The sequence below is a fragment of the Chiloscyllium punctatum genome, chromosome 6 (assembly GCF_047496795.1).
Source record: "Chiloscyllium punctatum isolate Juve2018m chromosome 6, sChiPun1.3, whole genome shotgun sequence".
In the NCBI taxonomy this organism is placed as follows: domain Eukaryota; kingdom Metazoa; phylum Chordata; class Chondrichthyes; order Orectolobiformes; family Hemiscylliidae; genus Chiloscyllium; species Chiloscyllium punctatum.
The window spans coordinates 42086532-42102574 of record NC_092744.1 but is presented as its reverse complement, the minus strand read 5'-3'; the positions used below and the strand labels follow the sequence as shown (position 1 = coordinate 42102574).

Sequence of the window (16043 nt, the reverse complement as noted above, 5' to 3'; positions counted from 1 at the left end):
CTGGACCTCTCCATCTCCATTAATGATGACCGACTTGACACTGACATTTTTTACAAACCCACTGACTCCCATAGCTACCTGGATTACACCTCTTCCCACCCTACCTCTTGCAAAAATGCCATCCTGTATTTCCAATTCCTCCGCCTCCACCGGATCTGTTCCCAGGAGGACCAGTTCCACCATAGAACACACCAGATGGCCTCCTTCTTTAGAGACCGCAATTTCCCTTCCCACGTGGTTAAAGGTGCCCTCCAACGCATCTCGTCTATATCCTGCACCTCCGCCCTCAGAACCCACCCCTCCAACCGTAACAAGGACAGAACGCCCCTGGTGCTCACCTTCCACCCTACCAACCTTCGCATAAACCAAATCATCCACCGACATTTCCGCCACCTCCAAACAGACCCCACCACCAGGGATATATTTCCCTCCCCAACCCTTTCCGCCTTCCGCAAAGACCGTTCCCTCCGTGACTACCTGGTCAGGTCCACGCCCCCAAACAACTCACCCTCCAATCCTGGCACTTTCCCCTGCCACCGCAGGAACTGTAAAACCTGCGCCCACACCTCCTCCCTCACCTCTATCCAAGGCCCTAAAGGAGCCTTCCACATCCATCAAAGTTTTATTTGCACATCCACTAATATCATTTATTGTATCCGTTGCTCCCGATGCAGTCTCCTCTACATTGGGGAGACTGGGTGTCTCCTAGCAGAGCGCTTAAGGGAACATCTCCGGGACACCCGCACCAATCAACCACCCCGCCCCGTGGCCCAACATTTCAACTCCCCCTCCCACTCTGCCGAGAACATGGGGGTCCTGGGCCTCCTTCACCGCCGCTCCCTCACCACCAGACACCTGGAGGAAGAACGCCTCATCTTCCGCCTCGGAACACTTCAACCCCAGGGCATCAATGTGGACTTCAACAGTTTCCTCATTTCCCCTTCCCCCACCTCACCCTAGTTCTAAACTTCCAGCTCAGCACTGCCCCCATGACTTGCCCGGACTTGTCCTACCTGCCTATCTCCTTTTCCACCTATTCACTCCACCCTCTCCTCCCTGACCTATCACCTTCATCCCCTCCCCCACTCATCCATTGTACTCTATGCTACTTTCTCCCCACTCCCACCCTCCTCTAGCTTATCTCTCCATGCTTCAGGCTCACTGCCTTTATTCCTGATGAAGGGCTTTTGCCTGAAATGTCGATTTCAAAGCTACTTGGGTGCTGCCTAAACTGCTGTGCTCTTCCAGCACCACTAATCCAGAATCAGTGGAGTTTCAGCCTAGTATACACCAATATTAGGATGAAGTCATATAAATGTATCATTGATGATCCACATAACTCATTACAACAGTTAAATGAAGCTTGATTTAAAACTTTAGCTGAAAAGGATATTTCCTACAGTGCAGTACTCCCTCAATGTTGAAGTGGAATTTTGCCTTGACTATCATCCTCTGAAGTAGAGGTTAAAGTACGAAAATTTTGAACAACAAACCAAAATAGGTGACAATATAGATATTCCTCATTAGGTTTTATCTTTGTTTTTCAACTCTAACAAGCAACCACATTCAAAAGCTGTCTAGAGATAAATTCCACATTCCCATGAATTTCCATATATCTCAAGTTGTTAATACGAATAAATGGTAGTATTCTAATTTAGAATTTTTTCAGGATTTAAATGAGGCAACATTGCTAAATCAGCCCTTTCTAAACCATTAGGCTGATGAAATTAGTGTAGAATAAATCAGCAAACAAGCAATAGAACTTAAACCTAAATTGTTGAGGTTGGCACCTTGGAGGACACAAGACTACACAATGAACACTCACTTATATTACATATCATTTGAAAGGAATGTCCTATAAAGTGTACAGTTTGCAAACAATTTACCCATAGAATTGTAATGCTTAAAGATTCTTTGATCCATTTCCTCTGCCTATAGAGAAATTACCAGCAGATTTTCCCTATCTGAGACTGAGTATGGATTGTATCAGTAGAACTGCTAAGATCCCAGCCCATTCCTGCAACAATCACGGTTATATCCAGAATAAGCACATTTTCAATAAGTAAGATGAGTGTTAACTTTCCTCTTGACTTTCTTTATCATGGAAGCAATGATTATATTATGCAAGCCACTCTGGTTTAGCAGATGTAAACAATCAGAAATTGTCACAAAATATAAGATATGAATGAAATTAATATAAGCTGTAAATTAATTAGGGATTTAGAAATTAAAACTTGTAGATGTGAACCTTGAATCATATAAAATAAAAGTAATACTTCCTTTGATGATATTAAATTTGCATACATGAAGTTTTCAGAATACATCATTCTGAAGTCATCTGAATAAAAAGCTTTTTGGATATTGTGGTGTTTGATTAAATTTCAAAGAAAAGGAGTGAAACTGATTCAATATTTATAGTTGTGATCCTATCAGTTGGGCCTAAACTGAAAATTCAACTTACATTATTGAGATTAACTGAGGTTCTTTGGTTAATACAACTGAAACAGAATTTAGTTTTAGAAAAGCAATAAAGGAAAGTCATAGAGTCATAGAGTTATACAGCATGGAAACAGGTCCTTCAGCCCAACTTAACGATGCCAATCAAGTTTCCTAAACTGAACTAGTCACATTTGCCTGTATTTGGCCTATATACCTATAAACCTTTCATATCCATGCACATGTCCAAATGTCTTTTAAATGTTATAACTGTAGCTGCCTCTAACACTTCCTCTGCAGCTCACTCTATGTATGCACCACCCTCTGTGTGAAAAAGTTGCCCTTCAGGTCCCTTTTAAATATTTATTTTCTTACCTCCAGTTTTGGACTCCTCTACCCTGGGGAAAAGACTTTGGCTATTCACCTTATCTCTGCCCTTCATAATTTTATTAACCTATATAAGGTCACCCCTAGGTGTCCTGAACTCTATTTTAAAAAAAAACCCAGCCCATCCAGTATCTCCATATAACTCAAAACTTCCAGTCTTGGTAACATCCTTGTAAATGGATTCTGGGTAATCCAACATGGAGGACAGGAAACATTGTGACTGTAAGGCCTGCTCCTTTTTTGAGGTATTTTCAGTATTGAAGCTGATATCCTCAAAATTGTAGAAGCAATAATATTGTTTTTATAAGCTGTTGCATTGATTTGGAACTTTCGGGGAAACAAAAGATCAAAATAATGGCAATTTAAAAAGAAGGAAGGCAGACAAAGGTAATGACCACATGGGAAGTGATTCAAATGGCGAAACAAACCTACACTGCTGTCTGACCTAGCAGTAACCTGCACAGCTTTTGCCTTTGTTGTTTGGTTTCAAGTATATCTGGACATCTGTGTTAGTTCTAAAATAAAACAAACAGTGAAATTCACAGCTGACTTTGGAGAAAAACCTGTATGTGAGAGCTCACAGGAAAGGAGCAGCTAAGCAGCTTTTTAAAGTGTCTGTACAAGAAATTGGTGAGGTCACTTGTGGAATACTGCATGCAATTCTGGTCTCCCTGCTATAGGAAGGATGTTCTTAAACTTGAAAGGTTCAGAAAATATTTACAAGGATGTTGCTAAGGTTGGAGGGTTTGAGCTATAGGGCAAGGCTGAATAGACTATTTTCCCTTGAGCTTTAGAGGCTGAGGGGTGATATTATAGAGGTTTATAAAATCATGAGGAGCATGAATAGGGTAAATTGACAATGCCCTTTTTTCCAGGGTGGGGAGTCCAAAACTAGGGCACATAGGTTTAAGGTGAAGGTGAAAGATTTAAAAGGAATTGAAGAAGTAACTTTTTCATGCAGAGTGTGGTGCATGTATGGGATGAGCTGCCAGAGGAAGTAGTGGAAGCTGGTACAAATACAACACTTAAAAATTATCTGGACACGTATATGAATAGGAATGGTTTAGAGACATGTGGGCCATGTGCTGGCAAATGGAACTAGATTAATTTAGAATATCTGAATGGCTTGGATGACTTGGACTGAAGAGTCTGTTTCCATGCTATACATCTTTATGACTCTATAACTCTAAATCTTTCATGCACCCTTTAATATAGCACAGTGACCAGAATTGTATAGTGTACTCCAAATGTAGTCATACCAATGTCTTGTAGTGCCAGGATATGATGTCCCAACTCCTGTACTCAGTGCTCTGGCTGTTGAGGCTAGCATGCCAAACATCTTCTTCACCACCCTGCCTATCTGTGACACCACTTTCAATGTGGTGAACTATGTACCTGTGCCCCTAGATTTATCTGTTGGACAATACTCTCCAGAGCCCGACTATTAGTATTTTAAATTAACCTTGGTCAGACACAGTCATTGACTAGTTCATCCATTGTCAGACACAACTCTCCATTTCTCCCTGTCCTTGGTCAGTTTATATCTTTTCATTATTTTCAGGTCTACAAATATTGCATTCTACAGTCAATTATGAAAATAATGGGAATATACACCAAATTCATGACGTGGTGATAAAGACAGTGAACTTGTAACCAATTAAAACACACTAAGAATTATATGTGACACTTGGGACTCAGGCACTTCATCACTAACCAAATACTAATCCCTAATGAATAGTAATGAATACAAAATCAACTAGGCTGCACAGAAAGACAACTCAAATTCTTATATTTTCAGGAATGGTCTGGTACTTCACAGTAATCACTAGACAATTAGTTACGGAAGGAATTTTAAACAAAGCGCTTCTAATATGTGGGTATGTGGTCAGACATTGATCACTCCAATAGGTGTGGGTTTGTGAGTTAACTAACAGACCAATCACTAACTGAGACCTCGCCTTACATCCTGTTATCTTCAACATTCTCACGTACTTTGACACTTGCGATTGTTCGTAATTGCGTTCTTACAGAACTGGGAGCAATCTCATAACTTATAATAAAGATATCAACATGAGAAAGGAACATAAGTAAACAGCAATGAGTATATCAGCCTGATATGAACAACTTGACAATAGTTGTCTTGAAGTTTTGCTGTATCACAGTCACATGGAAGTACCGGAGATATTTTTCATAAGTCGTGGAATGTGGATATCAATAGCAAGGTCAGCATTGATTGCCCGTCCCTAATAACTACGAGAAATGCTGGCGAGCCACCTTCCTGAATCCTTGCCATCTATATGGTGAATGTGATGGGTACGGAATTCCGGAATTTCGAACCTGCCAGGATGGAAGAGGGGTTATTTTTCCCAAGTCAGGATGGCGTGTGACATGGACGAGATCCTCGAGTTGGTGACATGCTCCTGCTATTCTTTTCCAAGGAGGTGGTGAAACTAGAAAGTGATAATGCTACTTTAAACACCACTGCGTGTAATTGCAACATGACATAAAGGGATCGCCGTGGTAATACTGGTGGTTCTGAAATGGACACGTGGCCACTGCGCATTCTGGAAGTCAGCCCAGTTGAAAGTCGTGTCTATTTTAGGTGTCACGTTTATCATTTTCGGAAGTAGAGTTCTTCACAAGCTCAAATTTAGCGGTGAGGTCAGTCAGCTCACATCACAAGTGATTTACTCGTTGGTTGTTCAAATGCTATCGAGGCATAAGCCATTTATTTAAATACGTCCTGAGTGCTGAAAGGAGTGTCAATGTTTAAAGCGTGACCAAATCAGACTCTGTTGTAAAATGTGTTAATAGTTAAGTTATTAACAGATGGAATGTGAATGTAATAAAAATCGATGACCCTCCTTTGCCATTTGCCACACACTAAAGCGGCATCGCAACTTGGCTCAAATATTGACCTGGATTCAACATTGCAGTTCAGTGGTTCTGACCTAGAACAATAAGTATGCGGACTGATTTCACAACATCAGACATAATTACTATTTTAGATGTCTCTGCTGCATCTGAAAACAGTAAACCTGACAGATTGGTTGGTTATACACCCTGAGGAACCGATCATGCCAAATATTGCAAACTTCCAGAAAATCACGTTCTACCAAACCACTTCAAAGCACTCCAGACAGTTATGGGCAAATGCAGTGGACAAATACATAAATATTCATCAAGCTTTTAGGAAACCACTGTCTGCAAACTATTAGCCCCTAGTTTCCGAATGTGTTTTCAGTTTTTGTATCAAATGATGCTCTTGGTCATCTCATTCACGGTTTGCCCTGCCACTTGGCAGAATTCAGAACTTCAGTTATTATTTATCGTCCCATCATGTTGGTGGTTGATGATGGTTTCAAAAAAATCTAATTTCTTTCGTCTGGGGAAACTAAATTAGCTGAAACGTGTTGAATGTCCATATCTATTCGTGTTGGCGCCGGCAGCTGACGGGGAGAGACGCTGTCTTGTCGTGTGTCAGTCGTGTGACAGTACTTTCACCACGATCCGCGCTCTCCTCTGATTTCCGACCAGCTTTAGAAAAAGAAACATTTGAATGCTCGAACAATTATCACCAGAAGTGTGCCTCGAATGGCTAATACTGCTTAATCATTCTACATTTGGGCATTTCGAGAACCGTTCCAACAGGTTGGAATGCATACGGGTGTTGGGGGGGGGGGAATAAACATTTCATTTAGTGTGACTAACCCTACCCCCTACAAAATTAAAATTACTTTGACTTGCCTCAAGGGTTTGTCTTATGGTCAGTTTGACCCGATTTGCAACGATCAACTGACAGTCCTATATTAACATATTTTGGCGCAGTTCTGGGTTCATACTCGACATGCTGATTAAATTGTCATTTCTATCTGTTTTGCAATCCTGTATATGCCGAAGTTCTTTACCGCCAAGCTTCATTGATGTGTGATATGAGCGTATATGTATTTATCAATTGGTTTGCACACAGGCAAAGTGCAAACATATTGGTGCACCTTTTCTTTCTAACTTTACTTTTCTCACGGTTCTTGAAGGGAGCAGTGACGTGATGTATGAGATTAGCGCTGACCAGGTGCAAGTCAGGTATAGAAAAACTGTGTACTCTGGATTTCAAAAGAGCTGCAGGGCTTGTTGGCAGGGAGGGACTCGCTTTGCTGGCGTTGTATGGGGCTTGAGTGTGAGAAAATCAGTGAGGCGTTTGCAAAACAGCTTCAGAACCTGAGGCAAAACAATTTACCAGCTCACACAGTCCCAGCCTGAACTGTCTCCCTGCACACAGCAAAACAATCGAGGCTGGGCCATCGAACGGACGCCTCCCAGTGTGCGCCCTTTTTTTGTTGTTATAAAGGTAAACATCAATCCTTTACAACCGACAACAGGTTGAATGGCACAGTCCCAATCCCACCCATCATTCCACCTGTAACCATTGGAAATGTGAACACATTTATAAAATGTCGAAACTGAGTGAGCGCTCCACTGTGTGATTACTGCACACAGTGACGTTCCAGAATTCATTTATGGATATCTATTTTTCAATAGGACAGTCCCCCTGCCCCTCCGCCAAAGAAAAATTCTATTAATAACAAATACGTTAAAGTAATGGTGCAGTGTTACAGTTGGCAAGCCACGGCCGAATGTAACCAGTGATGCGCGATATATTTGTGTTTAAAATGTATATAGAAGGTTTGAGGAGATACTGACAAATTCATGACTCGGTAATAATTGTATTTCGTCTAAATATTGTTGGAGGCCGGAAGACACGAATATCCCCCCAAAGTATTCAATTATCTTTCCGCTACTGTTCTGGCAGACCATTGGCTGTTTGTAAATGTAAGCTCCAAATTGGATCATTGGACAGCTTTTCGATGAGTTCAGTGGTTCTCAGCATAACATCCCAATAGACCGAAAAAGTGTATAATATTAATTAATTACTGATCAGGAGAAATGCCGCTTTAAGAAATGTCTAGAACCTCTACTTAAATTATTCTAACTGCATGCATGGTTTAAAAGTAACGAGGTAAAAACAATGACTGCAGATGCTGGAAACCAGATTCTGGATTAGTGGTGCTGGAAGAGCACAGCAGTTCAGGCAGCATCCAAGGAGCAGCGAAATCGACGAATCGGGCAAAAGCCCTTCATCAGGAATAAAGGCAGTGAGCCTGAAGCGTGGAGAGATAAGCTAGAGGAGGGTGGGGGTGGGCCGGCATTGAAAGTATAAATGACTCTGTTAATGACTAAGGTTTAGTACAAAATGGCATGCTAAGACATCTCGAATGCTGGTTTCGATCCTGTGTTTATATTTTCGAAAAAAAAACTATTTTTGTTGAACATTTACAAATAAAATAATTATAAAGGAAAAATCGTGCTTTAAAAAGTCGTCACAAATCGAAAACGCGGAGTGATTTATTCACGTTGTTGACATTTCCGCTTTAAGTGGTTTTAAGCTAGAATGGCTATCTGCTGTCCCTATCCCGCACCTTTAATGATTAGGGGGTCGCACTAGTTGCTTTGTTGGTAGTTTATTAAAATTTCATCAATAATCTCCACAAAGCAAGTTCACGCCCCAGATACTGAACGTGATCAGGCCAGCGCACCAGACAATTTAAATAAAACAGAATAAGTGCTGGGAATTTGCAGTAAAAGTAAGATACTGAAAAACACAGAAGGATCATGAGTGAATGCAGATAAACAATTTTTATGAAAACATTGTTTAAAGTGTCCTCAGAAATGACAGATGCAAGTCTTATGTTTAGCGTGATCCAAAATATGACGACACGTTAAGTGTAGAAATGTTGCAGTTTCAATGTGCAACATTTGTTTTATTTCGTAATGACGCACAAAGAACAAAAGCTGTTTTTTAACAAACTTTTTGACACTGTCTCAACTATTTCATGACTATTCGCTTCCTTATGAAGTTACCCCTGTGTGTTGGGTGGGGTTTTATAAAACAGAAATACATCATAATATTGACGCCCAGTCGTTTTTATGTGCATAACCTTAATAAACTTGTCTGAAAAAGGCAACATTCTCTTGGTCTCGTGGCAAGTCATAAACTACGACAAACAACCTCTGAAATTGCACACACAGATTGGTAATCACTGCATTTCCTGAATAGCTGCGCGGTTATGAACATAATCCACAGCTCAATGCAGCGGCCGCAGTTAATCGGCGTCTTTCGAGAATGTTCGTTTTACAACCCGTACAATAGACGCAAAGAACAAGTCTGTGCTGTGCATGTTAACCGCACCTCTCTACTGCCCTGCTGCCCCCAGCTCCCGGAAGCCGGTCAGCCATTGCAACAATGTTTTGTGTGTGTGTGCGGGCACTGATGAAGTCTGAGGCTCACCAGATGCATCTCTCCGCCGACAGTGTTTGCAAGGACGCGGAGGGGCTAGCTGCAACCTGTTGGCCTGCTGCAGTATCTGATCCCAGCCTCTGGTGCACCATGCCCCTGCTGGTTGCTTGCCACGCGTCGAGGGGGTCCCCCGGCAGCACGAACGCTGGCCTTCCCTTCCCCCACCCGCTAACACAACCGTATCCCCCTCCCCTCGTGTGTGGCTCAGGGGGGCCATCATTCGGCAGAGTCTGGTATCGCGTCCCTGGACGCGGAATCTACGCTGCTGATTGGGAGAGCCGGCTCTCGGGAGCCAGTGGATGGGGAGGGGGCGTGGTTTTCCCAGGCTTTTCCGCAGCTGCCTCTCCCGGCCCCCACACCTCCCGAGCCGGCACGTGCTCCCACCTGATAATGGAGCTCGCATGCCGACAGACGTCAGACCGCCTCCAGCGACCGGTGGCCCCTCCCCCCACCCCGGCCCTTTGATTGACAGCCCGCCCGGGCGACTGCCACACGTCGATTGGCCACTCGCCCCGCAGCGCTGCAGCCAATCCCGGCGCGTCGTCCACCACGAGCGGCGGGGGCGCGCCCCGGGGACGGGCTCGTGTGTGCCGCGCTCTGATTGGCCACAAGTTAGTGTGGGAAAGAAACTTTGAGAAGTTTCACACGAGCCGTTCGCGTGCAATGCCAGATATAAATAGAGGCGGCCAGAGCGGCGGCTCTGCATTCACATCACTGATAATAACACAAGCAAAGCAATAGACAGACAGGGAGCCTCATAAAATAAAAGTGCACCGCCCGCCTTGGAAATAAACTCGCAGGTTACCAGACGCGGAAAGAAGACAAACACACACTCACATATTTTTAAAGAAAGCTACAGATCGCAAGGAACAGATCGCTTCACTCTAATCTGCTGGAAACTTGTCTCAGAAAATGCCAGCAGATATCATGGAGAAAGCGTCCTCTTCCCCCGTGGCTGCCACCCCAGCTAGTTTAAACGCTACGCCAGATAAGCCAAAAACGGCTTCTGAAAATCGGAAGGTAAATACTTTGCCCACTCTTCGGGTGGGAGAAGTTTGACGCAGCATCAAAGAGACACTTATGTTCTGTTGCTTAATGAAACACCCGTTTTATTTTTCAGTCATCCAAACCAATTATGGAGAAGCGGCGCCGGGCTAGAATCAATGAAAGCTTAAGTCAACTTAAAACTCTGATCTTGGATGCGCTGAAGAAGGATGTAAGTATCTGATCATGTGTTTTAAATGGATGTGCCGAGACAGGAGGCGCTCAGTTCTTGCAGAGAAAGCCTGACATTTTCCCTCACCTATGCCTAATATATCTCTACAGAGTTCCAGACATTCAAAGTTAGAAAAAGCTGACATCCTGGAAATGACAGTGAAACATCTTCGAAATCTGCAGCGTGTCCAAATGACTGGTAAGTGTTTAATTCACAATTTATTGCTGTCTTGCTAACTTCCGCCTGTGGTCTCGCTGGTATTCGGTAACATTTCCCTGACTTGGCGAAAGTCAGGAGTTCCCACGGTCTGGGTTATTTATAGATTCCAACTTGGCGACTGTTTCTGTAGTCGCTCCTGAAATGTAAATAGCCTTATGTTAAATACTTGGAAATCATTTTCAGGACATTTACTTATCAATTTGTTTCAAGAGTCACTAACAATTGAAGCCAAACACGCCTAACCCATTTGAATAGTTGTATGATTAATCAGTATTTGGAATGTCGTAATTCTAAAGCGCACATTATATACGTTTAGAAAACGGTATTATCAAAGAATTACTGAAGCTTAGAGATAGAGTAATTAAATTAGGTGATTCATTTATTTCTGTTTCTTTACGTTTTAGCTGCTTTGAGTACAGACCCAACAGTTCTGGGCAAATACCGAGCGGGTTTCAGCGAGTGCATGAACGAAGTGACCCGATTCTTGTCTACCTGCGAAGGGGTTAACACAGAAGTCCGAACCAGACTGCTCAGTCACTTGGCAAACTGCATGTCTCAGATCAACGCCATGAACTACAGCCAGGCGGCCCCCAGCCCAGCTGTGAGCGGCAGCTCCCACGCTGCTTTTGGACAACCCCTCCACGTTCAGCTGCCGGGATCAGGAGGCAGCGGCATGCCCCTGAACGGAGTCAACATGCCTTGCAAACTGGCGGCTGCTGAGGCGATGCCCGCTGCAGCGAAGGTCTACGGCGGTTTCCAGCTTGTGCCAGCGTCAGACGGCCAGTTTGCCTTCCTCATTCCCAACACGGCGTTTGGACCCAATGGACAGCTAACGGCAGGACCGGTCATCCCTTTGTATGCTAATGCCAACGTGAGCGCGTTGCCCTCCGCCCTGTCTCCGGCCAGCAGGTCCCCAGTACAACAGCCCGCTATCACCCCAGTAGCCGGCTTCCCGCTTCCACTCTCGGCTGCCACCACTGCAGTCAGTCCGGTCAGTGTGAACGGACCGACAGATTCCTCAGATTCCGTCTGGAGACCTTGGTAACTGAGGCATTTCGCGAAAAACAAGTGACTGGAAACTTTCTTTTCAAAAGCAAAAAGACTATTGTTTTTAAACTCCACTTGATGTATTGAATTGTATAACAATGTCCACATTGTGCACTATATTTGTACATACTTCTAATCTTCATATCGAATTGCATTTGTCTTCTCAAGATATCTTTTTTTTGCTGTGTTGAAATGCCAAAGATTAAACTGAATGCTCTTAAAAGTAACTTCCTTTTTTTTGGAAGATTTATATTTGAAATAAAAAGAAAACTAACATTAATACCTGTTGAGTGTTTGTCTTTTCCTTGAGCAGAACATTAGCACCTGAGGAAGGGTTGAATGGATGGTGTGTGGAAGTCAGCTCTCAATAACTGGATGGGGTGGGGTTGGGTGGGATGATGAACCGTCTTGTGAACCCAGAATCAAAGTGAAACATTGTGGATGCTTCAAACACAGAATGTAAAACATGTTCAGAGGCTGAGGGACTGGAAGAAAAACCATTTCATGGGAACTGGACAAAACATAGATTAGTTTTAAGCAAAGGGTGGGAAGAAGAACAGACGGAAAACTGTGATAGAAATGGAAGAGAAGGGAGATTGAATGACAAAAGGACTGATGATGTAGGGCCTAAGAGAGTGGTAATATGACAAGGAAAGAACCAGAGATGGGAAGGGGGTGGTTGGTGTGGTGTTGACATCTTATTTAGAGTGATAATGCGAGTAAAGGTGATTGTGCAAAATACAAGTCGAATTTCGGAAAAAGTTTGCCCCCTTAACACTGACCTGGCACATGGCACCTCTTCAGAGTTTAAATTTGGCGGCTGGTCTGACTTATTGCTGAGGAATGGGACAATAAGCTTTTAATTCCGCGAAATCTGTGGACAAACTCTTTGCGATCAGATTTCGAGAAATCTGCCCTCCATATCGGGTTTCGCCTCTTAACAAGCATCGGCCAGAAAAGGCAGTTTTAAACAGTCACAGATTCTGTAGGGAATTTGTAGAGTTCCTACCACAAAACTTGTTGTATTTTGTCTGGTAACGCAGGTGGTTGTTCTCGAGCCCAGGTGGTGAGGACAAGGAGAAACAAGACAAAGAGAGAAAAATGTGAGTGAGACATATTAGCACTCGCAGTTGGCTGAAACTCGTAGGGTTTTACTTCAGAAAAGAAAAGGTTTGTTTTGTGTGAAAGTTACAAAAACAGGCTAATCTCTTTAAGAGCCCCAGGTGTTTAATGTGCTTTTCGCGTGGTTTAGCCAACAGCACAATATAAAGTATCCGGGCAAATCAACCCGATACTTAACCATATTATTCCTGAAGACTTGATCTCATCATTATGGCGAAGGTGCAGAGCTATTCCGGGCCGCCTTCCGGTGGACTATTAACTTGTCGATCAAAGAAAGAACAATCACTCTAAATAAAATGTCCCATTTTGTTGCAGCTCATAGGGAGTACGCAGTTCTCACACTGACAGGCATTATGTTAAACACAATACCTGATTCCACATGGACTAGTTTTAAGTCAGGAAATTCGCGGCATCATTACACACAGTGGTGTCAGGGCATGCAGACTACAGTAAAACGTTTTCACTCAAAAGCTTTTTGAGTGACCTTTACATCTCTTTGAACAAATGCACATGTAGTCTGTGGTGCTTCCTTTTGCTGAAGAACTTAGGAAATTTGAACTATCCCTTATATTGAACTAGCGAGCAGTCTACACAGCTTTACAATATTACAATAAAAAGTGAATCTGCTAAATGCATTTTATGTGACTTTAGACTATTGAAGACAAAAGAAATCTTCAAAAAATAAAGTTATAAAATATATGCACCTGACAAGACACAAGCTCACAAAATATCTCGGTTGGTATGTAAAACTACCTTTCCGTTTTTAAAAGTTTAGTCAATGCCGCAATTATATGGTTAAATTGGACATCGTATGCTGTTTGAAGGTTGTCATTAATGTCAATTAACTTTTCCCACACTCCTTGCACATGAGAAGTGTAGCCTTGCTTCTCTCTTGGCGCTAAGTGCTACCATATGGTGCAATTTATTTCTGCGTTTATTGTATTCGGACAGCAGTTTATGATTTAGCTGAGTTCGTACCAAGCCTTGGGCTTCACTGCGGCCAAGGTGGTTTGCAGGCAAAGCTTCTGGCAGGAAATGAATAGCTCCCAGATGACATCAGAAACCTGAAAGGTCGTGAGAAAGAAGCGAACCCTTTGCAGTCGGCATGTTGCCAGTCACTCGGAGAATGTTGGCTCGCGCGTTTCTGACACACGAGTTAGTCCTCCCGGAGGAGAGATCGCTTCTTGGTCCTAATTCCTCTCAGGATTCCACGAGGAATATTTCATATATCAAGTTGTATTTATATAAGACATAGAAACGCACAGCCTATATTGCGGTGATCTGGAAGAAACGATTAAATATTGGATCACAGATTTTAACGAATTAAAGTTACCTTGTTTGTATTTTTATATAGACATATTAAAAATTTAATAGGATCAAATAGATAATTTGGAAGTACTTAGACTTTACGACCTGACGAGATTCCCTTTAAAGTACCTCAAATAGCTCGTATTACCAACCTCATGAATGTAGCCAGTTCTCCACCCTCCCCCCCGCCCCTCAACACACCGTCGGCCACACAGGTTAAAGTTAACTAAGATTGCTAAAGATAGCCTCGTGTGTTACCCATATTGCATTGTTTCATGCCAGATAAATACTTGTTGAGTCTTTTCATGGTACTACGTTTTTTTTAAGTCAAGTCAATACTGTACATCTTAGAAATCCATTAAGAAAAATAATAGACCTTAAGGCTGAAGTGGGTGAAACAGGATAGTGTATTATATCAGTTGCAACCTCCGTTCTTTTATGTATCAATGGAATGAAATTACTGTGTCTTGAGCGTGTGCAGTGAAACGGCCAAACACACTTGCCAATGATCAATCGGTAAATAATTATATCCAAAAATGCAGCAGTCAAAAAAAGTCTTTACAAAGGAAGATTACTGTGTGGATGCAAGTCCCTGAGCAGCAACACAAGTACACTAAAAGTTTGATAATATTTCAAGGGTATATTAAATTTCACATTTTGTTTCTGTGAGACCGTATGACTGTTTTGTTGCTGTTTGCTGTAGTCACAATGAAAATGTCACTGTAATTTGAGAACTTTTATATGTCCTGGACATATTGTGTTACGGAACTGTGAAAACCAATCTGCAAATATCCTCTTATAAAAATGCCTTTACAAGATATTCACATTTTATTTGGATTTTGTTTACAATGTCAAAACAAATTATCCTGCCTGTAGAAGATAACAAGCATTCAATATAAATTCTATATTGCAAAATTATTCAATTCCTATGTTACAGATGAAATAAGCAATCTAAGAAATACTTTATGAAAATGTTACTGTCATGTTATTTAGTGTTTTTAGATTCATTTAAAATGATCGAAATGTTTAATCTAAACAATGTGGTTTATTTGAACAGGTTTACATTAAATACTGACAATGGATGTCTTTCTCATTCTTTACCATTGTGGTATCTTTTCCATCTTACTTTTGACCTAACTTATTTGAAGGAAATCTGTCATATGGAGTCACGTTCTGAAGTATTAGCATCCCTCCGGCAATTTGTGACTATCCTTCGAGAGCCAACATGAGATGACTTGGCAAGATAGTTAACCATTGCATTAGAACTGAATCTAATCCTATTCTGACTGGACATCCAAACCTGACTACTTTCCATCAAAGCACTTATGTAATGATCAGAAACAAGAATTTACTCAATTAATATCCTTTGATTCTGAGGAATTCTGGTAGTCAGACTGAGACCAATTAATACACCACAAATTAGAGATCTAACCTAGAATCTGCAGCTCTCTGTATCAATGTTTCATATGTGCCTTGCATTTATTTAACTTGCCATCAGAGGTGTTTCGATCCTTGTCTCTGATGAAATACGCAATATACAGTATTAAGAACATTTTCACTGTATGTGATGTACAGCAAAGCAACAAACACATTTACAACTCTAATATATATCATTCAGAAATATCATTTCTATATGGGACATATTTTTAAGGTGAGAGGAGAGAAATTTAAAAAAGACATGGGGGCAATTTATTTTACACATATCATGGTTTGCATGTGTAATAAACTTACAGAGGAAGTGGTGAATATGGATACAATTACAACATTTAATAAATATTGGATAAGTACATGAATAGAAAAGATTTGCAGGTATATGGGCCAGGAGCAGGCAGGTGGGATGAGTTTAGTTTGGAATTATCTTTTGCATGGACTAGTGGACAAAAGGGTCTCTTTCCATGCTGAATGACTCTATGACTCTATATCTCCAGTATTTTACTGTTAAAGAAATCAGGA

General features: G+C 41.9%; 1 protein-coding gene and 1 long non-coding RNA gene across 3 annotated transcripts in view; one reads left to right on the top strand and one right to left on the bottom strand.

The window, feature by feature from the left end:
- The window catches only part of LOC140478917 (uncharacterized), a 234478-nt gene that overhangs the window by 126981 nt on the left and 91454 nt on the right, over positions 1-16043 (bottom strand). The window contains exon 4 of one of the 2 annotated variants that reach the window (XR_011960893.1): positions 10388-10749. The exons of the other annotated variant lie outside the window; for it this stretch is intronic. This is a non-coding gene — a long non-coding RNA (uncharacterized lncRNA). Of the gene's footprint in view, positions 1-10387; positions 10750-16043 lie in introns of those variants that run through there. 2 annotated transcript variants of the gene reach the window in all.
- On the top strand, positions 10039-11940 carry LOC140478916 (transcription factor HES-1-B-like). The gene is made up of 4 exons (XM_072572540.1): positions 10039-10198; positions 10299-10394; positions 10505-10592; positions 11018-11940. The coding sequence occupies exons 1-4, from the start codon at positions 10091-10093 to the stop codon at positions 11656-11658; spliced, it is 933 nt and encodes a 310-aa protein (XP_072428641.1). The 5' UTR covers positions 10039-10090; the 3' UTR covers positions 11659-11940.

Excerpts from the sequence above, each read along its gene's own strand:
- LOC140478916 (XM_072572540.1), top strand. The coding sequence starts at position 10,091 with ATGCCAGCAGATATCATGGAGAAAGCGTCCTCTTCCCCCGTGGCTGCC. Across the intron at positions 10,199-10,298 it reads CGGCTTCTGAAAATCGGAAG|TCATCCAAACCAATTATGGA; the intron begins GTAAATACTTTG and ends TTTATTTTTCAG. Across the intron at positions 10,395-10,504 it reads TGGATGCGCTGAAGAAGGAT|AGTTCCAGACATTCAAAGTT; the intron begins GTAAGTATCTGA and ends ATATCTCTACAG.